The sequence below is a fragment of the Sinohyriopsis cumingii genome, chromosome 3 (assembly GCF_028554795.1).
Source record: "Sinohyriopsis cumingii isolate HCF-2022 chromosome 3, ASM2855479v2, whole genome shotgun sequence".
In the NCBI taxonomy this organism is placed as follows: domain Eukaryota; kingdom Metazoa; phylum Mollusca; class Bivalvia; order Unionida; family Unionidae; genus Sinohyriopsis; species Sinohyriopsis cumingii.
The window spans coordinates 11,196,012-11,223,901 of NC_142963.1; the positions used below are offsets into that span (position 1 = coordinate 11,196,012).

General features: G+C 39.4%; 1 protein-coding gene across 3 annotated transcripts in view; it reads right to left on the reverse strand.

Moving 5' to 3' along the window:
* Positions 1 to 2,582: 2,582 nt before the first annotated feature.
* The window catches only part of LOC149802456 (immunoglobulin superfamily member 10-like), a 163,232-nt gene continuing 137,924 nt past the window's right edge, over positions 2,583 to 27,890 (reverse strand). For all 3 annotated transcript variants that reach the window (XM_089951690.1, XM_089951689.1, XM_089951688.1), the window contains 2 exons: positions 26,279 to 26,421; positions 2,583 to 4,565 (listed from right to left, as the gene is read on the reverse strand). In XM_089951690.1, coding sequence (XP_089807816.1) covers positions 4,179 to 4,565; positions 26,279 to 26,421 — 530 coding nt within the window. In that variant the 3' untranslated portion in view covers positions 2,583 to 4,178. The remainder of the gene's footprint in view (positions 4,566 to 26,278; positions 26,422 to 27,890) is intronic.

Genomic DNA, 27,890 nt, shown 5'->3' on the forward strand with positions numbered 1-27,890 from the left:
TCCTTATGTGTATCTTTGTGTGTGTATTTGTGTTTATCTCTGTTTTTGAGTGCAAAGGTTGTTTAGACAATAATATTTACACGACGGACTCGAGACCTTTACGCAAAATGCACTATGGTATTTACTAAGTCTTCTTCTTCCTTTAATTGTAAACATATCACCTGCATTTTTTTCTTTAAAGATGAGTTGCATATTTTTCTGCCACATTTACAATAAAACCATTGAAACTTGCGTGATCTGGTATTCTGATAATAGAATAAAGAGCAATTTTAATAAAGTAGCAGTATTGTTATAAGGAAATTTAGCTCTTATAAATCATAGAAGAACATCAAGTTCAATTGGGCTGTTAGTCTGGTTCTGAATACTATTACTGGAAATGCTTATGAAGAAATTGTTGAACATTTCCACAATGTCTTGTACAGATGTTGCTATATCATCATTTTGCTAAGTCTAGGGGGAAGACAACTGTTCCTGGGTGGGTTCAGTTCTAGTAGATGCTTCCACGATGTCTTGGTACTCTTATGTTCATTAATAACCTAGTTTTAGCAGTTTTCTTTTGCCGTATCTATCAGGTGCTTAGCTTTATTCCTCCACTTTCTATAGTTTTTTATGTCTTTTCTTCTTGTGCACATTATCTCTTAGGTACCTAGCCTCATTGATCTCTGGGGTAATTAATAAAGTTTATTTTTAATGTCTGCATGCTTCTGTTAGATATGAAGGCCTAAGGTCTTAAATATACTCTTTGGTGTACACTCAGAAATACCGTAACTAATCTGCTATAGGTTATCTCCTAACAACAGTAACTTGACATGGTACAGTCTACACAGCTGAGTCTAAATGGGATGAAAAAATAACAGAATAATATAGTCCTTCATACAAAACCGCCAACTAAGGGGCAGACAATTGCATCAGACATGAGTCTTTGCAGAATATAAATCACTGACTTCTGATTCAATGGGTGGAATTTCCCCATCCAACATTAGTAAATAATGAAGGTTATGTTCGCACATTTCTTCCTATGTAGCATAAGGTATAAAGAAAATGGCATCCAATGTTCTTTATTTAAAGCGATTGTATAATGTTTGGTTTATACCAAAAGTAGACGCAAACTGGAAATGAGGTTAGTTAGAAAAAGATATAATAATTGCAGAAGATTGTGGCACAGTGCATAGCATGACATCATGGTGGTGATGCTCCATTTCACCATTTGCTTTGTTCTGCACTGCAGATTGTAAAACAAAATATTAAGTTCCAATTTTTACCTTCTATCCTAAGATTTAAATCAATTTCATCAATATATCATATGGATAGACTGTACTGAATGCAGACCCAGTCCTCAATGTAGACAGTAGAATGGCATGATTTACGCTGGAGATGTAGACTAATGGGTCACAATGACCTTGATTTTTGTTAAGGTACATGGTCTAGAACTAAACTTGTTGAGCATTGGCTACATGGCTGTCTTACGAGATGACCATAAACTCTGCAAGCCATGTACCATGACCATAAACTCTGCAAGCCATGTACCATGACCATAAACTCTGCAAGCTATGTACCATGACCATAAACTCTGCAAGCCATGTACCATGACCATAAACTCTGCAAGCCATGTACCATGACCATAAACACTGCAAGCCATGTACCATGACCATAAACTCTGCAAGCCATGTACCATGACCATAAACTCTGCAAGCCATTTAAATTGTTGGGTCAAGGAACTGGGTCTACAATAAAAGTTATACTGCAAAAGACATTTTTCAGCATAATGGTCTTGACACTTCACCTTTTGACCCCCGAATCAATAGGTATCTTCCATACCTTCAGTGAAAGTCTGTCAGTGAATGTGGAATCAAAATGAAGTTTTTTAAAATCTTCCATTCAGTGACATTGACCTTGACCCCAATGTCAAAGGTATATTTTCTACCCAATTGTAAGTCATCTAAAATGTGTAAAGTTTCCATGGTTACAGACTGACAGTTTTTTGAGGAACCCACTTTTCAGCCACAATGAACTTGATTTCTGACTTTTTGAACCGAAGAATAGTAGATGTCTACCTTACTTCCAGTGCAACCATCCACACTGTTAGGTCTGCAAATAATAACATTTATTGGGCACACTACAATATGTTCTTTTAGTACAATTACATTGACCATTCACCTTTCAAACCCAAATTTGATAGGTTTATTTTCTGAGGCAAGTGGAAACTACTCATAAAATTTTGTGCAAGTATGCATGTAAATTATTTTACTGTACATAAACCATCTTTCTTTATTTAGTCAATGACACTGACCTTTGATATACTGTCCCACAAAAATGAAAAGCTTTTTCCTTACTCCAAGTGCAAGCCATCTGCAAAGTTTGGTAATATTTGATGGTTGAGAACTTGAGTCATTGTGAAGAAATAAAACAGGGAACAGGGCGAAGTATAAATGGATAATGTCAGGACATAGCATGCATATAAAAATAGGTTCTGTTTAGCATCTGTGCAGAGGTGAGGCAAGAAACTTAATGTATTGAGGAATTTCACAATAGGCTTCATTTACACTAATAAAATATTAGTTCAAAAAATCTCATAAATACAATTTTATGAATGAAAAGATTTATTTTTCCTCAAGCATATGTACATTTTTAGAGTAGTTCAGCCTTTTTTCAAGCTAATGTACATTTCTAGAGTAGTTCAGCCTAACTATGATCCTTTTAAGAGTAGCTTTTATTAATGGACTCCTTTGCTCATTTGAATAGAACTCTCATTTGAATAGATCTCACATTTCAATAAATCTCTCATTTCAATAGATCTCTCACATTTTTAAATATTGCAATACATCTGACCGCAATTTTTTTTTAACCTAGTGTCGCAAGAGTACCATAAATTATACATAATACACCTGATGCATATCTTGTTACAGGCAATGATGACATTACAGTCATCGGGGGTATATGTTATCTGTTGCATAATACCTGTTACATTAAAGGTAATGATGACCTAAAGTCATCAGGTGTCTATATTGTATCTAGGGCACATAACCTGTTACGTTAAGGGTATTTATGTTATCTATGGCACACTACCTGTTACATTAAAGGTAATAATGACCTAAAGTCATCAGGTGTATATACTGTATCTATGGCACACAGACTGCTACATTAATGTTAATTATGATTAGCATATTTTTAATTCAAAGGAGTTTATCCCATTCCAAGAAGTAATTAAAAACTATGAGTATATTTTTGAAACTTATAGACCATTTCAAGATGAAACTGAAAAGGTACCAGTATATTTTTATTGTCACTTCCAGGGATATGAAATGAACTTACCGCTATTGCAGAAATAATAATGTCACTTTACATTGCAGTCAGTATAATTAGTGAAAACAGTATAATAATTAAAGTTGTAGTTCCTAAAAATCGCTAAGTATTGCATTTACTGTGCTTGACAACTGAACACAAATCACTAAACATTGCATTGTGTCTGATGATTAAAAACTAACTAATCATTGTATTTGCTGTACTTGTCAACTGAACACAATTCGCTAAGAATTGTATTTGCTGTCTTTGATGATGAAAAATAACTAAACATTATATTTCCTGTGATTCATATAAAGAAGAATAAATTAAACACATTATATTACAAAGCACATCAAGGAATTCTATCAAATGTAGGATTGCGTATGATATATTACATAATATATATATATAGTTTGGTTTTTCTGCCATGTCAATAATGATTAATTTAGCTTTGTACATTGGCCATAACAAATGGAAATCACACATTATCTGCACATAAGAAAGTGAGCTAGTGTCCCAGATCATCAACAATTTATCTGTTTGCTAATTTATAAAATACCTTAATTACAGTTTTCTCTAGCTGAAATTAAATTAATTTTGTTAAGATCTAGCTAAAACTTTAATCTATGACTTTGATAAAAGACAGCAATACCTTTTGGAGCATACAAGTTACTAACAAAAAAACTAAAAGTGCTTTCTACAACATACAAAAAACAGCCTTTATATTTTTATCACTTTTAGCTCACTGCAGTTTAAACAATCATACAGCAGTACATTATTCCAATGATGAGTCACACAAAAGAAGAATAAATGGCATATGTTCCCTATCTGTAGTGTTTTTATGAAAGAAATAATAGTTTTCTTCAGCTCCCATTCCTTCATTTGTTTACTTCTTTTCAGCAGTTTTCTGTTTCACCATCACTATCAGGAAATGGTTCTCCTGTCTTGCCATATGCTATCTGTGTTTCATCATCACTATCAGGAAGTTGTTCTCTTTTCTTGCCATATGCTATCTGTGTTTCATCATCACTATCAGGAAGTGGTTCTCCTTTCTTGCCATAAGCTATCTGTGTTTCATCATCACTATCAGGAAGTTGTTCTCCTTTCTTGCCATATGCTATCTGTGTTTCATCATCACTATCAGGAAGTGGTTCTCCTTTCTTGCCATATGCTATTTTGACATACTCCATGCCGTTCTCTGTACCTCGAATTATCAGCTTACTTTTCTTATTTGCAGGGGAATATAACTCCAAGTCAGAATACAGTAGGCCTTCAATGTTCACCTGAAATAGTCCGAATCCAGTCTGATAAAATGAATTAAAAGCTTCCAAGAAGCAAATGTTGCTTATGATTAAATTTAACTTTTCAATAATATAAACCATTTGAAAAACAGGATTTCTTATCTCCGTCTCTAGTACGGATATGATGAAATGGTAAGATAGCTGATTAGCAGTATATAAAGTATAAATGATAATAAATTCAAAGATTCATTTCCTCACAGTTTAATAGTAACTATTGGGTATATCAATAAACTGTCACTAAACTTAGCTGCTTAATAATTTACTGTGTATTAATGAGTAGACACACCGATAAAATGATGACAAAGGTGATATGTGCCCTGAATCTAGATCAAACTCCAGAAATGACTTCATGTATGAAGGTCGACTAGCAACCTCTGACAATCAAACCCGAACATTACAATTCTTCATGTGTATGACTCAAAAGCTGATAGCCATGAATATTTACTTACTGTATTTGTTAGTTACTCAAACAAAATGTTTTCTACTGACTGATGCACCACTCTAATATGACAGAAGTTAGGCTATAGTCTAATGTGATAGCACAAAGTGGAAAGTCTAATGTGATAGCAATTAGGCAGGAAGTGTATGTTGTAGCAAGTTTTCTGTATGGTTTATATGGAAATTGAACAGATGCTAGGGAGGCCTCTAAAACTAAGACTTTGGAAGAAGATATTACAAGGATTCATGCAAAGATCAATGACTCCAGAAGCTTGAAAATTGAAAAAGTGAAGTGACTCTTGATGTCGAGGGATGCCCTAACCAGCAACACACCATGTTAACATGATGTTGGGAGGTGCCTAATATACATCACACAGTGTCATCATGATTTTGAGGGATGCCTAAATGCACATCATACCATGTCATCATGATATTGAGGGATGCCTAATGCACATCACACCATGTCATCATGATATTAAGAGATGCCTAATGCACATCGCACCATGTCATCATGATATTGAGGAATGCCTAATGCACATCACACAATGTCATCATGATATTGAGAGATGCCTAATGTACATCACACAATGTCATCATGATATTGTGAGATGCCTAATGTACATCACACAGTGTCATCATGATATTAAGAGATGCCTAATGCACATCACACCATGTCATCATGATATTGAGGGATGCCTAATGCACATCACACAATGAGCAGCAGAGGGGGCGAACAGACCGAAACTATTTTCACAATAAACCCCTCCAGGAAACTATTCCTCGATAGAGGGCTTATTTCGACGAAATAAACCCTTCTATTCAGAATACAGGACAAAAAAAAATGTCCTTGAAAATGCTTTGTATTTCCGCTGATATAACGCGAGTTACTTCAATAAATCCGACTCGTATCCGACATAATTTCCACGGTGAGGTATCATCGAAAAATCAGGTGTAGTTTGCGCCCCCTCTGCTGCTCTACGAAATGAGTTTCCAAGAAAACATTTTTATGTCGCAAATAGTGTATCAAGGCCGACGCGGTATCGTGTCCGCGGGTCGTGTAAATTTATTGTCACAAATCCATGCGGGGTTCTTTGAGCGCGACTAAAGAAATTTTTGAATTTATTAATATCCATATCGCCGCTACACCAGGTTTGATGAATATTTCTCAGCGTGTGAACATCAACTCCATTAAACACCGCAAGAAGATTACAGTTATCCCTGATTACTTTTGGAATTTGTGTATAACGCTGAGTAACATAAATCACATCAGTGTTTTTATGACGACCTCGTGAAAATATTCTTGCAGGATTTTTTTGCTTGTCCAGCATCACATCATCATACACTACTAGGTTATTTATTTCCCCGTTAAGGTCTTCCACGGACGGAGCTTCTTCAATATCAGTTATAAATTCAACAACATCCTCGCCGTCTTCACTCAGCGCTTTTGCACTCTCATTAAAATCTTTTATAACATCATAACAACGTTGATCATCCACAGACGGAGCTATCAAGTATAGTTTGTCCCATTTCATCCACTTCATTATCATGTTCAGCAACAGCTGTGTTTTACCTGATCCTGACGGTCCTATGATGATCATTCTGATAGAATTTGGTAGCGCGGAATTATGCTTGACTGGTTCTTTCCTTCGCGTCGCAGAAAAATCAGTGATCTCCATTTGTATATAAGGAATAATAATTATGGATCTATATTGTGTGAAGTGTAAGGCACAAACCCCTACGAATGATCTAACAACCATTACAACAAAAAATAACAGACAAGCACTTTCTGGTAAGTGTGCGCGATGTGGCACAAAAAAATTTAGATTTCAAAAAAAAAGCCTGACAAAGTCAGCGGAGGTGACATCGCAGCAACCCTCGGACGACTTCCAGGTACCCCTTGGGGAAAATATCCCGGAGAAAAACATCTCCCAGGATACAATTACTGCGGTCCAGGGACACGACTAGATATCAGACTTGATGAACAATCTAAACCAAAACCGGGAGAGTATCCGATAAACGCTATCGACGCAGCGTGTCACATGCATGATGTTGCTTATCGAAGTAAAGATCTGCAAGACAGGCATATCGCGGATGTGAAATTAATTCATGCACTAAGCGCCATAAAAAATAAATCATTTAAGGAGTCACTCGCTAATTGGTTAATAAGATCAGCGATGAAATCTAAATTAGCATTAGGCGCTGGATAATTAATAACGATGCAGACAAGTCCAAGGACTTCCAACGCTAGTGTTTCCATGCAAGCGATTTATTATTCCCCAATCGGATATTGGAGAGGTAACTCAGCAATTAATAAACTCGCCAACGCGGCATCAGTAACACGCGAGGTTGCCAAAAAATGGCTGTCAAAACAAGCAATATGGCAAATCTACCTACCACCACCTCGACAAATCAACTTTGCACATTTTGATGTTAGTGTGCCCAATGAAGTTCATCAGGCTGACATACTATTCCTGCCTCATGATACTGTCCGTAGAAAAATATACAAATACGCGCTAACAGTAGTTGATGTTGCTAGTAGATACAAAGAAGCAGAACCGTTAGCGACTAAAACAGCGTCCGAAGTCGCCTCTGCGTTTAAACGAATTTATCAACGAGGACCTCTAAACTGGCCACGATTATTACAAGTTGATCCTGGCAAGGAATTTCAGGGCGCGGTATCATCACTGACAAAGCAGCATAACGTTGTTATACGACGAGGGCATACTGAAATTCATCGGGATCAGGCAATTGTTGAGCGATTTAATAGAACACTCGCTGAGAGATTATTCGGATACCAGTACGCGAGGGAATTCATTTACGATACGAGATCTCGTGAATGGGTTGCAAGACTGCCAAACGTGATAGCCGCACTGAATAATGAAATTACCAGAACAACAAACATGAGGCCTGTAAATGCAATCACAAAAAAATATATACCCCCGATCACTAAAGTGATTCACGGACATGTTTCAACGCAGCCAACGACGCTAGCGGGTAATGTCACCGTTAGGTATTTATACGAACCAGGCGAACTAGAAGGAGGAAAAAAAAGAGCAACCGATCCCACATGGAGTGTTACTACACATAAGATATCCAGCATAACCAGATCAACCGGCAGACCTCCCATCTACAGATTAGATTCGACTGCTCCTCAACGCGGATTTAAACGCGAGCAACTTCAGGTGATTCCCACGGATACACAATTACCACCTCGATCACTTAAATAACTGCAGCAGCACCTCTGCGTCGATTACACTCAAGACAGGTCAACATCACATTTTCACGCGTATGACCGCGATTACTATCTATTCTATCTACGGTAAATTGCCTTGGATTATTTTTCGAATACTGCCACAGCAATAAACAATTACAACTCGCGCAGTGATTATTCTGCTGTTGTTGTAATTGTATAATAAATGTTTCGTCGAGATCAAACTCGTTGCCATTTTTTTTGTCGCTCTGTTTGTAACCGGCTAATTTCTTTCTTATTGTATCATCAGCGATTGAGCTGTTGATGCTGTCGTTGATAACATCATCTAATACAATTCTTCGTAACTGAGCTATCCTTCTTACTCTTGACACGGCTAAATAAACTAAATTTGACCACTCGATGCGATCATCAACAATCCAAACTGTTGTATCTGAAATAGTTAGTCCCTGCGAACTGTGGATGGTCATAGCGTATCCTAGCGTCCACGGGGATTTGCTCATTTTCAGTGCCTGTTCAACAGCATCAATATCAACTGTGACAATATCATTTAATACTAAATTCTGTTTCTCCGGACCCGCCGCAGTCAGGCGCCCTGGAATATCAACGTCGGTATTCTGCAATCGCGTATCAGCTGGTCTATAACACAACGGCACTACCAGCATTGGAAATTTCTTCTGATGTAACTGAAATAACCGCTGCTGAAGTGTGTCCCTGACTATCTTTCTACTTGCCACAATTAAATCACCTGGTTTCCACGTTTCCCAAAAGTCGCTCAGCGAAGTCTCTGGAATTATTTCACGCATTATCTCACACTGGACTTTATTGGTTTGTAGCCTGATCAACGCCTTAAACTCTTTCAGCGTTTCATCGAGTGCTCTAACATCGTTAGTTATTTCCTCATAATAATCTACAAAAGTTTTCAGCCACGTGTGTGGAGATTCACCTGTAAATGGCGGTGGTTGACCATGATCGCCGCACATCACCACTGCGGTATTTTTCTTTAGCAACCAATCCAGAACCTGTTTTAATGTATCCAACGGCACAGTGTCTATCTCATCCCAGATGATTATTCCAGGGATATATTTCGTTCCCATTCGCGTAGGTGTCCACGTGCCGCCGCTGTATTTGAAAAAACTGTGATACGTACACGCGTTAACATCCCGTTGTCTCATCTCCCTGGCAAGTCTATGTGTGGGTGTTAGCACAATCATGTCAGAGTTTCTAAATAATTCTATCGCGCGAGTTGTCTTACCGGAACCACCAGCCCCGTTGAGATAAACTGTTCTATGTCTCACAACAGGATCGTGCACCGGCGGCAGCGAAGTTGTCGTAGAAATTGAAAATTTCCCAGATATTTCTGCGCCGCGATATTCATCCTCGATTTCAACATCAGCCGATTCACAATATCCATGCAACATTTCATTTTTTATTCTCCATGAACCCCACGATGGATCATTCGGTATAACCTTATTTAACGCCGCTAAGTGTTTTTTATCGATATAGAATGAATCCGTTGCAACTCTCACTGCGTCAACGGGAAACCTATTAATCATCGACAATAGGTTTATTGATACATAAGCTAGCATCGAAGATCTCAAATGTGTGTACTGAGATGATTCTCCGTCGGTGTAACTAACAACAGTTCCTAATTTTTCCCCGTTTGACAGAAACACATCTTCGCGGGTACAAAACGTATTATTCGTGGCGGCATCAGCGACAATAAGATCCAATTCGGCCTCGTCCATGATTAATCGACTATGATGTAGTTTATGATCATACGCTCCACCTTGAGTAAATTTTCCTATTATTCTTCGTCCTAGATCTTTTGCGGTGCTTTCATCAGTTCGGGGAGTTCTTTCGATGATAGTGTCGATAAACGATTCTGGATATTCTCGGAAATTTTCAATTTCTACGGTGACTTGCGGAGTTGGCAACCAAACTTCGGTTTGACGACAATAACATATAATCGCTTCACTGACCGTCAGCGACAGCAGTATTCGACTGTCAAGCATGTATCGCAATAACACTATTGGGGCCCATCGCTTCTCAACGAAATGTCTGCCAAACCAAGCATAACACATAGGATGTAAACCCGTAGCGAGTTTAAACGACGACACACAAGCAACCCCGGTCAGGTCAAAATCAGGCAATGGTCCGTTTATGGCAACTCTTGTCATCGAGCTTGTAATATGACCAAACCGTTTAAAATACTCACTACATTCTCCCCGCCCAAGAAAACTTCCTGGATAACACGCCGTCATATCCACGGATATCATATCGCGGTGATCATACTGGGTATTCCACAAACCACCGTGTCCGTATTCGATACAGCTCTGTTGAATATCCTCGAGAAAACTCTTCGGGGTTGGTCTCCATGAATTTCGTTCTCGGGCTATATGCGTGACAACACCCGGGACAGTAAAACACTGCGTCAGTAACGTATCAGTGTTCGTCGCATGATATTTTTCTGCGAGTTTTTTCATTTCGTGATGTAATGCCGCCGTTCTGTATACCTCCCCGTTGGGTTTCACAAACTGATCAAACTCACCCTCGAGGTCACTTCGGAATAACCACACCGACACTGGATCGGTTTTACTTATATGATAAATAAAATCAAACATGGAAACTCTTCGAGTTTCACCACTAGTGGTTCCCATGCTAGCATTTTCCAATTCCGGATAATACTTTACAACACGGTCTCGAGGAAATATCCTAACCGAGTCAGTCCAGGCGTGACTGTTATGATCGATAATAGTTATTGGTGCTCCACGGGAATCATATTTACTCTTGTACAATACCTCACCGGTCAACGATGAAACCGTTATAGGAAATTTTAGTAATCGTTCGAGCTCGGCAACATCATTTATTGACGCTCCTTCATCCACTACTTTTGCCGCCCACGCTGTTATTTTAGTCTGTCTTAGCGGTGTTAGGCCGTTTCCTCGCGCGGCATTTTTAAAATGTTCCATTACTCGCTCGGCTACACAATTCAACCCTGGGGATTTTATCAATGACTCTGACATCTTCATCGGTTTGAGTTTATCAACGCGTGGTTTCTTCATCGGATAAATTCCATAAATGACTGCGGTCACAGGATACGCTCTGGCATAATACGGTGTATCAATCCCAACAAGTACTCCCGGGTTTGAGTCTTTGGTTACGACGACGGTTTTTCCCCGTCGGGCATCAAGAATAGGGTCTAGTTTGTCTCTGATAATCCATGTTGTTTCACCTGTTTCCGTGTCGTCGACGCCAACGATAAATTTTATCTGTATGAAATATCTTCTATCGTCGAGATACTCAATTATACTACGCGCGATTGTATCGTTCATGGTACCATCAATGATGGCATTTTCAGAAATGATTTTATACGAAGACCACACATGTGCGGCACCATCACGACGAAACTCTTCTTTGGCGTTCTTGATAACACCAATTACCGCTGCGAGTTCTCGTCGTCGTACATCACCGGTTAACCGGTCAAGATCGAATCGACCTCGGGGAAATTGGAGATTTCCAGGTTTTATTCTGGATAGTCTTTCAAAACTCATTATTATAATTAAGACAAGTATTTAAATAGACAAATATATTATATGCACCAATGCAAGTGGATTAAACTAAATTTATCAGCGCCGTGTAGCAAACGTTGCAGAGGCGAATACTGTGGACAACATGCTCAACAGGTCCGCGGTGGGAGTCTAGGACCGATACCGTGTATCAGATGCGGCATTGGAGTACGAGGAAAAACTCAATTATGTTCAGCGTGTGGGGGAAAACGCTATCGAGAACTAAAACGGTATTATGATAAAAAAAATCCAGACTCGAACACGTTCTCGGAGCGTGATTACATAAATAAGTTTTCAGACAAATTATGAATTAGACAAATGATTTGCTTATAGTATAATGAATCAAGAATTCGTCCCCGAACAAGAATTTGTTCCCGAACAAGAATTTGTTGCACATCCAACTATTCCAAATTATGAGGCAAACCGAGATGGCATAGTGAGAAACTACAGGCTGAGGAAACAAGTTGGTACAGTTGATAATGCTGGTTATTTAAGATTTACTGCCACGTGCTCAAAGAGGTATTTATGTCATCGTTTTATTTACGAATGTTTCTTTGGAGTGATCCCTAAGGGTTTTGTCATTGATCACATTAACGGTAACATACTTGATAACTCTATAAACAATCTTCGCGTGGTCACTCAGAGCAAGAACTGCCTACTGGGTAACACAGGGCGTTGTAAAACAGTTGCAAGAAGAGCTATTAAATCTATAAACGCAACCGGTGAAGAAATTGTATTCCAGTCAATAAACGCCGCCGGTAGGTATTTCGGTATTTGTTCACCTGTTGTACAGCATGTCGCAGATGGGATCCACAAAACAGCATTTTCAAAGAAGCTCAAACAGAAGATTTCATTCTGTTATATAACTCTTATCGTTGACACAAACGACGATAACTCCTCCACGAGTGTGTAACGCTTTGCAGAGTTGTCGTCGTAAGAGGATTTGCTCCCCTGAGAAAGCCACCTTGATAAAATATTTTATCGAGTTCATAACATGTAATCATTTATTTACCGTAGAATATATATTTTTTTACAAACAATATCCTCGTTTTACTGAATATATCCGACTGTTTTGCTCTTCTGTGCTTGTTATATGACCGCGCTCGAGAAAACATACAATTAAAATATTTTAAACAAGTCCCGCCCACTGCTAGAGCGAATTTCCAACTCGCAAGTAACAGTTGGGTTATATACGAAATCGCTCCCTAAGACCTTTGGGTCGATCGAAAGTCAGCAGCGCAAGCAAAACCATAAATTAAATCCGCCAATGGCGGGTGTCTTTTGTGCACCATCCAATGGTCGATTCAATGGATGGTTTTGCTCTGCTGCTGATCGTAGAAAATGACCCTCCTGTGTATGTTTGTGTCGTCATAGGATAAGGTCTTAGGATAAGTTAGGATAAGATTACATGTTCATTGTGCCTTTACTTGCTGTCATACTCGAATCAGAGGTAAAGGTTCTTCTGTGTTGTATCGTCCCTCCCGAGCTTCTAGACCGTTATTTGACGATCTAGAAGTTCCTCATGGGGTGAGACCCCCAAAAATAAACAGATAGATGGATGCATAAAGCTCTACGTCACCTGGGTGCCCACCAATAGAAACATTCAGAAAGAGTGTTGGCCAAAAATAAACGGTAACATGAGGTGCCTAAGGGAAAAATCACAACACGAAGGTCTAATATAAGACCAAGAAAAAAAAATCCTAACAAAGGACTCATGAAAGAACCGTAGGCCGGTGAAGAGTACCCAGTAAGTGATAACCGCTCATCATCTATCTGTTTATTTTTGTTTTTGGTGATGCTAGCACGAGAAACTCTTCGAGTTTCCACGCTCATGCAAAGCATTTTTCATGCATTTAAAAATATAAAAATATATAATAATATGAATCACGAAAATATAAATACCATACTTGTTGAAATTAAAGAATTACAACAGCGAGGTTTTAATATTTTACTAGACACTGAAACAATTATGTCAGATTTTGAATCCTTGAATGAGCTATCACAATCGGGGAAGAACAATCTCCCCGCGTGTTATAGGTTCATTAAGGGTTTGCAAGATCGCATTTACAGATCACTTGCCGGGATAACTGAAAATCAGGTATCTGAATTTATTCCACTGTGCCGTGCAGTTGAGAAGATTCGTCTTGTATTGTCAAGCGAGTATGAGACTCGAAAATTAATTAGCACCAGGGTGAGACGGTTAAAAGGTTATATAAAGAATCTAGACACGGAAATGCCTTGCATTTCTGACGAAAATACTAGTATTTGTGACTACGAGGCCGACAAGGAAGTATAAACCGCCGCGTGTGACTCACAGCACAAAGTGAAAGTAGAACCTGAGAAACGCTAGCCCCCCCGCTTAAGTGTAAAGCACATTTCCACGGTAAAAAAAAAGTGTATTATTTTTTTTGCCCGAGCGTGGAAACTCTTCGAGTTTCTCTGGAAGTCCAAAGGACTTCTCAAGGGCGTTTTCAGAGTGTGAAACTCAAAGAGTTTTCGAAATGTTTTACATGAGAAGTCCTTAGACTTCCAGGATTTGCTTAAGCGTTTCAACATCAATACAACAATGAGAATAGTTCATAATCTGTTCTCGTTGACACCAAGCTGTGATCATATGATTTTGCTGTAGCTGTGTTAATTGTGACGACGTTAACAAGAAGTCTTCGTCACCATACACGTCAACGATTATTTTAACGGGGAAATACTGTTCCCCTAGGGAAACCCTAGGGGGCTGACTCTTTGAGTTTCCACGGAAGTCCAAGGGACTTCTCATGCTAGCGTTTCCAAATGCGGTTTTTATTGCCTCGTGAAGAATTTGCTTATCATGAATATGAACTCGTGCGTGAATGTATTCACACATTATATACAACTGTTTTTTTTTAAATGCGTGAGCGTGGAAACTCGAAGAGTTTCTCATGCTAGCATGAGAAGTCCCTTGGACTTCCGGAGAAACGCTTTGCATGAGCGTGGAAACTCGAAGAGTTTCAGGACTTCACCAGTAAGTTCACGGAGACAGTCTCGCCACGCAGGTCCAACAACCCCCCCCCCGTTGGTCGACGAGTTTGAAATTTATCGTTGACAACCACGGATTATTACACCGCAGATAGACCACATTGATTGGTTCTTGCACAATCAGAAAACCAGGGGGGTCTTTTGGTGTAAACGTATACAGGATAAACCCCTGTTGGGCCGTCGTAGTATCTGATGCGCTGTAGCTACCGTCGATGACGTCACATACAAGATTGACCGCAATAACATCTGTGATATTTACGATCCCGGGTGAGATGTGTCTGCCATCGGATGCTGTACTGTTGTCGTGTCTTAAAATAACAGGTTGTGGTTTTGTTCGCGTGTACGTGGCAGAAATATCTTCGAAAGATTCCGCGATGAGATCCTGGACTGATTTTCTCAGTGTGTGCACGTTATATCCAGGAAGTTTAAAATCTGAAATATCCTTCACGGGAATACCAAATCGGGCTGCAAAATTCGATCTTTTTTGGGTTCCATAATCGCCTTTGTGATCCAGTAGATTCTGAATTACTTTTTGATTCATAAATTCCATCGTGGATACGAGTTTGTTTAGTTTTTCTATGGTGGTGATAATGTTCGTGCGTGGTTTTGTTATATCAGAGATATAATCTTGAAAATATACTCGCAACAGGTCTAGCTGTTGTTTATGTGCTTGTTTGATCGGATTAAAAAAATGAGCTTCTATGTCTTCTGGAAGGTATTCACGGAATCTCCCGTCTTCGAAAGCTGTATATATTATATCCAAGGGGTGTCTATCTGATGTTGAAAACCGGGCTTGGCCTGATCGTAATTGATCTGGAAATAATAAATGCTCGCCGTACACGAGGTCGTGTAGTTCTTCCTTCGTGGTCTCGAAATCCGATTTTTCAGGTTTTGGTGGACCCGGTTCAACCTCGGGTCGTTCTCGTGGCCATCCTAATACTGTTCGAAGAGAGCTGCTATAAATATCCACGGCGTATTCCGGTGTTGAGATTTCAATGACCGCAGACAGCGTTGGTTCGTGCGCGGTCACAGATATTTTGGCTTCCTTGCCGGTGATTCGTTTTATTTGGCGTTGTATCTCATTGTTGATTTCTTCGATCTGATAACTCCCAGTGGGTAGCGTAATTGTATCCCATTCAAGTTCACGTTGTTGTGGGTCCGCGCTGGGTCTCCCGAACACAAACGAATTATTCGGCTGCTGACCGCCAAATGATGCCGACCTGATATTGGGCCAGCTGTGATACGCACTGAGCTTTGCTAATGCGATTTCGCTCACACGAATTGGAGTTGGAAAATTAATGCTGAATTCTGGTGTCGTCGAGGACACTGAGATCATTGTGGTCCTTACCGGTGTTGTGTTTGTGACTATTTGCTGAAGCAGTTCCTGTGGCGTTGCCATCAGTGACATTATTTATTTGTTTAGTTTTCAAATAGTCATTGTACACATCTGACATTAGTTTGAATTCAGAATCTGATATCAACGCAGCGTCGCTGGATTGCGCGTCTAACGATGATGATATCAGCGATGATAATTTCTGGTATGCGGTCGTGGCTGTATTTAATTTTGTCGTGTAATCGTGTAATTTTGTGTTAGCACACGAGGATATTTTTTTTGCTATGATGCCGAAAACTCCTGCTGTTGCTGTAGCAGCGGAAACAGAGATCGTGGCAGCGACTACTGCAGTCACTGGAGTGACCGCTGATAGTATTACTCCCGCGGATGCAACAACGGCGGATACTGAATAAACCATAACGTCTAACACTGTTATGCGTCTGCGGTATTTTTTTACTTTTTGACTGGTTACTTCGATGACAGTTTTTAACTCAGATTGCCACTCACGGACTTGATTATATCGATATTGTTGAGCATCTGGAAATCCTTCGGATTTCAACGTTGACATTTATTTAAAAATCGCTGCCGATTTTCAATTACGCGGTAACCAATTGAGGCGTTGCAGCGACGAATTCCAAACAAAACCAGTAAGATGTTGCTGTTAAAGTATCGTCGGCGGCTTCAAGCATAAATGTTTCCTCGGTTCCGCTGTTTAGTATTACGGTTACAACCCCGGAATACTTATCGGTGGAATGTCTCCAAGGATATGTTGTGAAGATTTCAAATTTAGCGGCTGAAAACACAGACAACCTGTAAACACCGGTGGTTGTTGCTGTATATTTGATAGTGCTATTTTGTCGTGACCATGTTGCGAATCCCGATGATACCGTGAATACGATGTTGGTGATATGCCCGGGAGTAACTCCAGTGGGAACTTTAATCAAACTGGTTTTGTTAACGATCTCAGGAATACCCGATACTATATTCTGCTGTGTTTGTTTGATCGTGTTAATGTTATTTTCTATTATCTGAACTTGATCTGAAAAACTTTTTTCCGTTCTGACTACACCTAACCGGGTATTAATCTTATTGATATCGTTGCCGTTATTAGTAAGATTTGGTATGATTTCAGAAAGTTTCGTGTCGACGACTGGAGGATCCCCAAAGAACTTATCCACGGCCTCATCAGTTTTTGAGAAGTTTCTTCGAAGTCTTGTAAACGCGCCCACGTGAACATCATACTCTGCACGCAGCGTATTTAGTTTACCGTTGACGATGTCCACGTATTGTTTGTTTGACGCATCCTGGTCGGATTCGGGATTTGCTAACGCGGTTATTTTGTTGCCGCTCATGTCAAGTCCGCCGGTCATTACGTCGCCGGATTTTGTTACTTTGTCGCTGACTAGGTCAACAACGAGTTTGTACTGCGCGTCGACGTATTGTTTGTTTGCTGCATCGTCGTTCGAGGCTGGATCTCTGAGTACGGTTATTTTGTTTCCATTCATGCTGAGTTCGCCTGTCATCGTGTCACCGGCTTTTTTCACACATTTATCAACACCTTTATCAATACTGTCTTTGATGCTTGCGATTGATATGTTCGAGTCCTTGATCCGGCCGCCATCACTAAATGCGGCGAAGTTATCCTTGGTAGCTCCAAGAACTCTGCGAATTATATCATTCCACTTAATGTTGCTCGTTCTTAGTTTTCCCTGCCTGTCTTGAAAAATAGCAACTTCATCTGGGTCAACTCCAGCTATATTCAAAAGATTATCGACTTCATCTTTGGTCGCATATTTTGAGAGATCAACATCTGTGCCAGGTTTGACTTTTCTTGTGAAAGGTCTTCCGTAAATATCCACCATTATTCTTATTGCTGTTTTTCAAATGCGAGCATGAAAATGCTAAGCATTTCTCGATGCGGTATATTCATACACTACTCGATGCGGAGGAGTTGCTGGATTTCTTGAGATTGCATCAAGAACATTTAAAACCTCGTTTCCACAAATGGGCGGATCAATTAATGTTTGTGTTGGTAGCGTCGACTGCCACACTGGAACATTATAAAATCTGCTGTTGAGAGTGCGAGGCACTCTGCGGACATACTTGAGAAACTCAACTGGCGGTGCTAAACCGTACGAATCGAAATAGATAATTCCACGTGGATCGATCGCGTAAGCAACCCAGTGAGTTCCCGGACCATCTTTGTTGTCGAGATTGATAATGCCAGTTTCTGGATTATTCGGCCGCGTCGGTAATTGATCTCGCATAAATACTCCTCTAAAATGTTTTATACGCAATTTTTTAACAGCATCGAGTAAATCAAAATTGCTCAACGGCGTTAGAATTTTTTTGGATACCATGATGGTGGAGTTCCTGGTAGTCTTAGCCCTGATCCGCGAGTGGATCTCCCCTTTTTTTTCTTGTATCCCTTTCCCGTTGCCTTCTTTAGTGCCATTCCAGCTGCGGTTCCAACTGCACCTAACGCTGCAGCTTTTGCCGCTGCGCCAAGTAATCCTGGAATTGCAGCAGCTAGTATTGGGATGAGGGGAAATATTCCACCGGTTTTAGTCATGTCCTTGATAGCTGCAGCAGAGAAATCAAGTCGGACACCGGTTTTTGCTGTTAGTGCCTTATTAAAATGTTTAATCTGAGTATTAGTCAACGACAGCTTGTTTGGACCACCAGTAATCTGATCTCGTTTTAGTGTTATTGATGTCCCGCACGTGCTTGCGTTCTTTGATTGCAATTTCTTCGTTTGACCGGAAGTCAAGGTGACATTAACATGACTGTATGACATTATATCCTAAGTTTGATTTTAATTGCGTTACATATTCTCGATTGGAGCGTCGATGACCCTCATTCGTCCGCCAACACCTTCAAGCAGCATTGCTTTATCGGAGAGTATGACAGCAATCGCTCTATAACCACCGGCAGGAGCACCTACACGAGCTCGGAAATGTAGGTCGACAACAGATTGTTTAACCAGATCAAGATGTTCCAGCGAAAAGTAATAAATCGGATATAAACTCATAAAGTCTCGCTGTGATATTTGCAGGCCAGTGTCTACATTAAGGTCGCGCCCCATAAATGACATCAGACGATGATACGCGCGTGCGACACGATGATGTTCGAAATCTATTAATATATCCTCAGATGGCTCCTGATGCCCATTTATTCTCAACGAAACTTCAGAAACTCCAAGTGTATCAAATACCATTGGATTTCTTTCCTGATTATCTATTCTAGCACGGTATTGAAATGCAATGAAAATATGTCGTGGTGCTGATACTCCTTGTTGCGATGATATATGCCATGTAAACAACCCGCCGTGATCACTTTGAATAACGTCTGTGGTTGTTGTTTTCCAGGATAGCAGTGATTTACCATCCGTATTCATAAAAGACAACAGTCGTTCTTCTTCGGTGATTGACGGAGACAACACTGGCATCCACAACCACAGTTTAGTTAGTACTATTTGACCAGGGGCAACAGCAGCATCTCGCCAGATAGCGTCATTATCATCAGGTTTTCGCACAAGTACAACTGTGTGTTTGGCACCAAATATGACCTTGTGGACATCTCTGCAGAATCCAAAGATGTGAGACAATGGAATCACACCTGAGAACTCTTCATCTCCACTTAACATCGATCTACGTGTTGCAAAACCCAAATTAAAATTTTCGTTCATCGATGCAACTTCGGTACCACCAGCATTCATTGTTACATTCCTGTTCTCGGGGCTGTCGGTTATATCCTTTGCAAACATCATTGATGGTCCGGCTGATCTAGTGTAATCATCCGAGTATCTCGCCAACCCGAGAATTGTTGTGGCAACATCGACGTTATCATGAATTGTTTCAATTTCTTTTCCATCTATCATATAAATAGCGGATTTAAATAACGCCATGATGCCGTTGTTAACAAATCCAACTCGGTCGCCGATTCCGTAGTTAGTGTTATCATTCTTTAAAAGCCTACCTTCAACTTCGATGAAGGCCTCAGCGGGCAAGAAGTATCTACTTGTATCCTGGACCTGTAGTTCAATTCTTCCCCGTTGGTTAGGATTACGTGCTTCATAAGAATAATATTGAAAATCACGTACAGAATCATCTTTAAGTACTGGTTTGGACATATCAAACGCGTCATTGGATTTTCGTGCAAACATTATTATTATTTGTGATGGTCTAATTAAAATGTTATCGTCACCGGAAACCACTACCAGCTATCAAATTAGCAGTTACACTATCTTGCAACGCTTTGGAGGTAATTCCCGCTGTTGCGATCTCAGCTAATTTCTGATTTACGGCCTTATTTACTACGCTACTAACATTTGCCGGCATAGCTTCAGTGGATGGTAGTTTTACTGGCGCGGACTTCTTGACTGGGGTTTTTTTTTGTATCAGCTGTGCTAGTCGATCCTTGATTGATTGAAATGCTTTTCCGGCAAGACTACCAACAGTGCCAATGGCTTTATCCTTGACAACATCAGCGGCTTTCATCGCGAATTGTTTTACTAACGGTCCAGCTTTCGGAGCGATTCTTGTGACTAAATCCCTAACAACATCACCGACTCCATCTCCGTAAACAACCTCGTATACTGGTAATCGTGAGTTTACTACTCTGACACTTCTTGGTCTGCGAAAAGAATCGTGTAGTATCATTTTATTTAATTATTGTTTCTCTAACTAAATTTACTAGTCGCTGTAGTAACCATCCGCGAGTTCATCAATGAGTCCCCGGTAGATGCCGATATCCATGATGCCACGCTGAAATAGTCTCTGACAGATATCTGCGGCTTCATTTATAATTTCCGGAGAGTTGTTTCCGGCACGTCTTCCTCCGATGAGAACTTCCAACCGTGATACGTCATTGACGATATTATCAGGGCAAGTAATGTGACCACCAAGACCACTACCTGTAATTTCGAAGGATTTAATAAGATCTTTGGGAACATCATCATTGCCTTCATCTGGACGCCCCCCTCCTGGCGGTAAATAGGGGGGAAGAGATTCTTGTTGTCTACTAGATTCTTGTTGTTCACTAAATCTTTGTTGTCTACTAGATTCTTGTTGTCTACTAGATTCTTGTTGTCTATTTTTTTCAAGTTTCTTCACTGCGCCTAAAAGTAATGAAAATTTTGAATCTTTAGATTTAACAATTTTCTTGTCGTAGTATATACGATACATCCACTTAACAAATCTAAAATCATCCGTGGACTTATATTTTTTGTTTAAAACTTTTTCTTTGTTGTGTAAACCCTCTAATATCGATTCAGGTAAATTTTCTTCTGGTGTATTTTTAAGGAATTTAATAAAACCCGGATTAAATCTCTCAGTTAGTTCAGCAATTCCCCTTGCTGGTTTAGGTCTATCAGCTTTAGCGACGGGGAGAGGTTGAGCTGCAGCGACTTCAACGACGGGTGGAGGCTGAGCTGCAACTATATCAGCCGGAAGATCTCGTAAAATCTTTTTTGTTTGCTTCGTTCTTTTTGCTATTTTTTGAGTCAACGGGATAATACCCAACTTTTCTCTCTCCTCCTCTTTAATATCACCCCATATTGCCTTTTCAGCGGCTGCTGCGGCTTTTTGTGTAGCTGTTGTAACGGGTTTAAATAATTCTTCCGCGCCAGCTGCAAATTCGATTTTTGCTTCTTGTCTTGCTTGTAATTTTTCTCTAACACTATCACGGACAGGAATAAATTTTTTAATTGCTTCGAGTCGTTCTCGTGCTAGTCTAGATGCGCGAGATTCGCCAATATTTGCCATTATTTATTTGTCCATGATTTAATTCCCCCGCATGGATTTGAGCAGCAGAGGGGGCGCAAACTACACCTGATTTTTCGATGATACCTCACCGTGGAAATTATGTCGGATACGAGTCGGATTTATTGAAGTAACTCGCGTTATATCAGCGGAAATACAAAGCATTTTCAAGGACATTTTTTTTTGTCCTGTATTCTGAATAGAAGGGTTTATTTCGTCGAAATAAGCCCTCTATCGAGGAATAGTTTCCTGGAGGGGTTTATTGTGAAAATAGTTTCGGTCTGTTCGCCCCCTCTGCTGCTCAATGTCATCATGATATTGAGAGATGCCTAATGTACATCACACCATGTCATCATGGTATTGAGGGATGCCTAATGCACATCACACAATGTCATCATGATATTAAGAGATGTCTAATGCACATCACACCATGTCATCATGATATTAAGAGATGTCTAATGCACATCACACCATGTCATCATGATATTGAGAGATGCCTAATGCACATCACACAATGTCATCATGATATTAAGAGATGCCTAATGTACATCATACCATGTTGTCATGATATTGAGAGATACCTAATGTACATCACACCATGTCATCATGATATTGAGGGATGCCTAATGCACATCACACAATCTCATCATGATATTAAGAGATGCCTAATGCACATCATACCATGTCATCATGATATTGAGAGATGCCTAATGCACATCACACCATGTCATCATGATGTTGAGAGATGTCTAATGCACATCATACCATATCATCATGATATTGAGAGATGCCTAATGTACATCACACCATGTCATCATGGTATTGAGGGATGCCTAATGCACATCACACAATCTCATCATGATATTAAGAGATGCCTAATGCACATCATACCATGTCATCATGATATTGAGAGATGCCTAATGCACATCACACCATGTCATCATGATGTTGAGAGATGTCTAATGTACATCATACCATGTCATCATGATATTGAGAGATGCCTAATGCACATCACACCATGTCATCTTGATGTTGAGAGATGTCTAATGCACATCATACCATGTCATCATGATGTTGAGAGATGCCTAATGCACATCATACCATGTCATCATGATGTTGAGAGATGCCTAATGTACATCATACCATGTCATCATGATATTGAGAGATGCCTAATGCACATCACACCATGTCATCATGATGTTGAGAGATGTCTAATGCACATCATGCCATGTCATCATGATGTTGAGAAATGCCCAATGCACATCATACCATGTCATCATGATGTTGAGAGATGCCTAATGTACATCATACAATGTCATCATGATATTGAGAGATCCCTAATGTACATCATACCATGTCATCATGATGTTGATTATGTCATCATCATGTTATGGGATGCCTAATGCACATCACACCATGTCTTCATGACGTACATCACACCATGTCATCATGATGTTGAGGGATGCATAATTTACATCACACCATGCCGTCATGATGTTCAGGGATGTTGAATGCACATCCCACTATGCTGTCATGATGGTGTGTGATGCCTCATGCACATTACACCATGCCATCATGGCATTAAGGGATGCCTACTACTCATCCCACTATGCTGTCATGATGGTGTGGGATGCCTAAAGCACATTACACCATGCCATCATGGCGTTAAGGGATGCCTGCTACTCATCCCACTATGCTGTCATGATGGTGTGGGATGCCTAAAGCACATTACACCATGCCATCATGGCGTTAAGGGATGCCTACTACTCATCCCACTATGCTGTCATGATGGTGTGGGATGCCTAAAGCACATTACACCATGCCATCATATTGTTGAGGAATGCATAATGCATATCACACCATGTCAATATGATGTTATGGGATGCCTAATGCACACCACACCATGCCATCATGATGTTGAAGAATGTCTAATGTACATCACCTCATGTCATATGTTTTGAAATGCCTAATGCAAACCAGATCTTATCATCATGATGTTGAGAGATGCCTAATGCACATCACACGATGCCATCATTATGTTGAGGTATGTCATTATGTTTAGGGCTGCCTAATGCACACTACACCATGTCATCATGATGTTAAGGGATACCTAATGCACATAACAACATGCCTTCATGGTGTTGAGGGATACCTAATGCACATCACACCATGCCTTTACGATGTTGAGGGATGCCTAATGCACATCACATCATAAACAATGTATGACAGAGCCAGAGCCCTATCAGACGTCACATGTCTTTATGAACTGAGTTACAACTTAGTGTAGAATTACCAGTAATGAAATAAAACATCACATGTCTTTATGAAACTGCAGGTGAGTTACAACTTAGTCTAGATGTAACAGTAATGAATCACTTCACAATCAAACAAAATACAAATATCCTGAAAGGATTACCACACATAGTATGCAATATATCCAATATCTTGTTTGTGGGGTAAGGGTTCAGAATGAACTTGACCTTGACCTTCAGACCAGAATAAATTTAACTTATTTGTATCATGAATATAATCAGCTGCAATACGTCTGGAAAGTTCTGGAATATGTGTCTCCATATAAGAGTTTATTTGAGGATTTCCAAATGAGCTCAGAATCTTTTATCAATGAAAAATCCCATTATACTGAGAATATGAATCATCTACATCGAGTCCTTAGGCATATGACACTATACAGTCCTAAAAAGCTGTGTCAGCTGTTTGTATTGCTGTCTACTGACAGCAAATATACTCAAAATCATTACTAGGGCTGTCTATTGACAGCAATTAAACAAAATCATTACCAGGGCTGCCCATTGACACAAAAGTATTCAAAATCATTACCAGGGTCCTCTATTGAGAACAATTTGTACTCAAAATTATTAATATGGCTGTCCATTGACAACAAATGAACTCAAAATCATTAATAGGGCTATCACTGACAGCAATTAAACTCAGTATTATTACCAGGGCTGTCCAGTAACAACAAATGAACTCAAAATCCAAAAAGGGCTGTTATTGACAGCAATTAAACTCAAAGCCATTAATAAGGCTGTCCGTTAATAACAAATGTATTCAAAATCATTCATAGCATTGTCCATTGACAACAAATGTATTCAAAGTCATTTATAGGGCTGTCCATTGACAACAAATGTATTCAAAATCATTCATAACACTGTCCATTGACAACAAATGTATTCAAAATCATTCATAGCACTGTCCATTGACAACAAATGTATTCAAAATCATTCATAGTGCTGTCCATTGACATCAGATGTATTCACAATCATTCATAGTGCTGTCCATTGACAACAAATGTACTCAAAGTCATTTATAGGGCTGTCCATTGACAACAAATGTATTCAAAATCATTCATAGGACTGTCCATTGACAACAAATGTATTCAAAATCATTCATAGCACTGTCCATTGACAACAAATGTATTCAAACTCATTCATAGCACTGTCCATTGACAACAAATGTATTCAAAATCATTCATAGTGCTGTCCATTGACATCAGATGTATTCACAATCATTCATAGTGCTGTCCATTGACAACAAATGTATTCAAAAGCATTCATAACAATGTCCATTGACATCAAATGTATTCAAAATCATTCATAGGACTGTCAATTGACAACAAATGTATTCAAAATCATTCATAACACTGTCCATTGACAACAAATGTATTCAAAATCATTCATAGCACTGTCCATTGACAACAAATGTATTCAAAATCATTCATAGTGCTGTCCATTGACATCAGATGTATTCACAATCATTCATAGTGCTGTCCATTGACAACAAATGTACTCAGTCATTTATAGGGCTGTCCATTGACAACAAATGTATTCAAAATCATTCATAGGACTGTCCATTGACAACAAATGTATTCAAAATCATTCATAGCACTGTCCATTGACAACAAATGTATTCAAACTCATTCATAGCACTGTCCATTGACAACAAATGTATTCAAAATCATTCATAGTGCTGTCCATTGACATCAGATGTATTCACAATCATTCATAGTGCTGTCCATTGACAACAAATGTATTCAAAAGCATTCATAACAATGTCCATTGACATCAAATGTATTCAAAATCATTCATAGGACTGTCAATTGACAACAAATGTATTCAAAATCATTCATAGCACTGTCCATTGACAACAAATGTATTCAAAATCATTCATAGCGCTGTCCATTGAAAACAAATGTATTCAAAAGCATTGATAAGGCCGAATTGGATCAGAACTCATCTTAATATGTATCTATGTAATTTTCAGTGGCCAAGTTTGCAGATGTAGACTGTATTTATTAAAACTGAATGACATGATGGATATATAAGATGGCTTCAAGGTCAATACAGTATACCTACCTGTGGCTGAATCAGTTTTTCTGCCGCTGGATTTTCATACACATTCTCTCCAGAATCTTGTACTCCCCCAAGTACTGGATTTTCATACACATTGTCTGGATTTGTGGGCTTTCTTGTTAAATCATCATTTGTATATATAACTCCTGGAAATAATTTTAAAAAAATTACATATTATTATTCCATCCAAAAAACTCGTTCATATTTTTCCATACAAATGCAGTAACTTATAATTCTGGACCATTGGTGGTCATTCAAGCATAGAAAAAATGTTGGTTTTTTTATCACTCAAGGGGGTTCTGGTCAAGTGGTTAGTCACTTCAGCGCTGGTTCTGGATGACTATTGGTTGCATCGGTGTTTATGCATTATATAACGGCTTGGTAGTGTCCATGTGCTAGTGAATACCATCAGTGCAGTATTGTTTATCATCATATGGGCATAGTCCTTTTTTGTTGTTGAGCGTTGTAGATATTTTGTGCGGTCGTGATCGGAAAGTTCTCACGGAGTAGTATTGGAGATGTCAGTGTAGTGCTTGTATGTAATGATGGTTGGTAGCGATGTGGGTGATGACATTTGTTTTGACACCTTTAGCTTTTTTACTAATGGTTCCATCATCGAGTGTGATGCAGCACATTTTAGACCAAAGTCCTAAGAAATCAGTGATGGGTACATGCCAGGAGTTTCATCTTTAAACTTTCCAAACACTTTTTTATTATCGTTGCAGTGGAAGGTGTGGTCTTGTTGATAATTGCTGAGATTGAACAGTTTTTGGTGTTGATACAGGTCTGTGTAGGTGTCATCGGTGTGAACTTCATACATGAGTGAGTCTGTATCGATCATGGTCAACATTGCCTTGTCTCCGTATTTGTGTTTGATGAAGTCGTAATGAAACTCAAGCATGAGCATTTGGAAGTGATCAAGAACTGCTGCACCCATGTAGATGGGGTTTTAGATGGGGTTGTCCAGCTTGAGACGTAGATGGGGTTGTCCAGCTTGAGACATAGATGGGGTTGTCCAGCTTGAGACGTAGATGGGGTTGTCCAGCTTGAGACATAGATGGGGTTGTCCAGCTTGAGACGTAGATGGGGTTGTCCAGTTTGAGATTGGTTTTCTGCATTCGATCACAATTAGATCTTCATCAAATATTTTCATGCTTACAAAGGCATCGTTGGCCACGAGCTTATCTCATTGTCGTAGGTTATTGACTATTTTGATTGTTTTTTTTTTATACCTAATGTTTTCTATAGTTTTTCCAAACACACTTCTGTCATTGAGTTTGAAGAAATCTTTGTCGAATGCTGTGGTGGCACTGGCTCATTGTGTCATGTTTAAGTTGATGTAGGGTTTCATCCACGGCGACAAATGAAATTTAGTGTGCCATAAACTTTATCAATAACGAATCCATGTTGGAGAGCCTGTTAGAGCAGTCAATGATGCATCTTGTATTTGGTTTTGTTCGCGAGATTGGGTACCAGTTTTTTCACCTTGTCATCTTCAAGTCTGAATTTGACACCAAATCCCTTTTCTAGGTGTGTAAACTTAGGACAGTTTTCAGCAAGTTCTTCCAGTGACACTGGCATGAACTGATCACTATTGATGAAACGGAAAGGACCA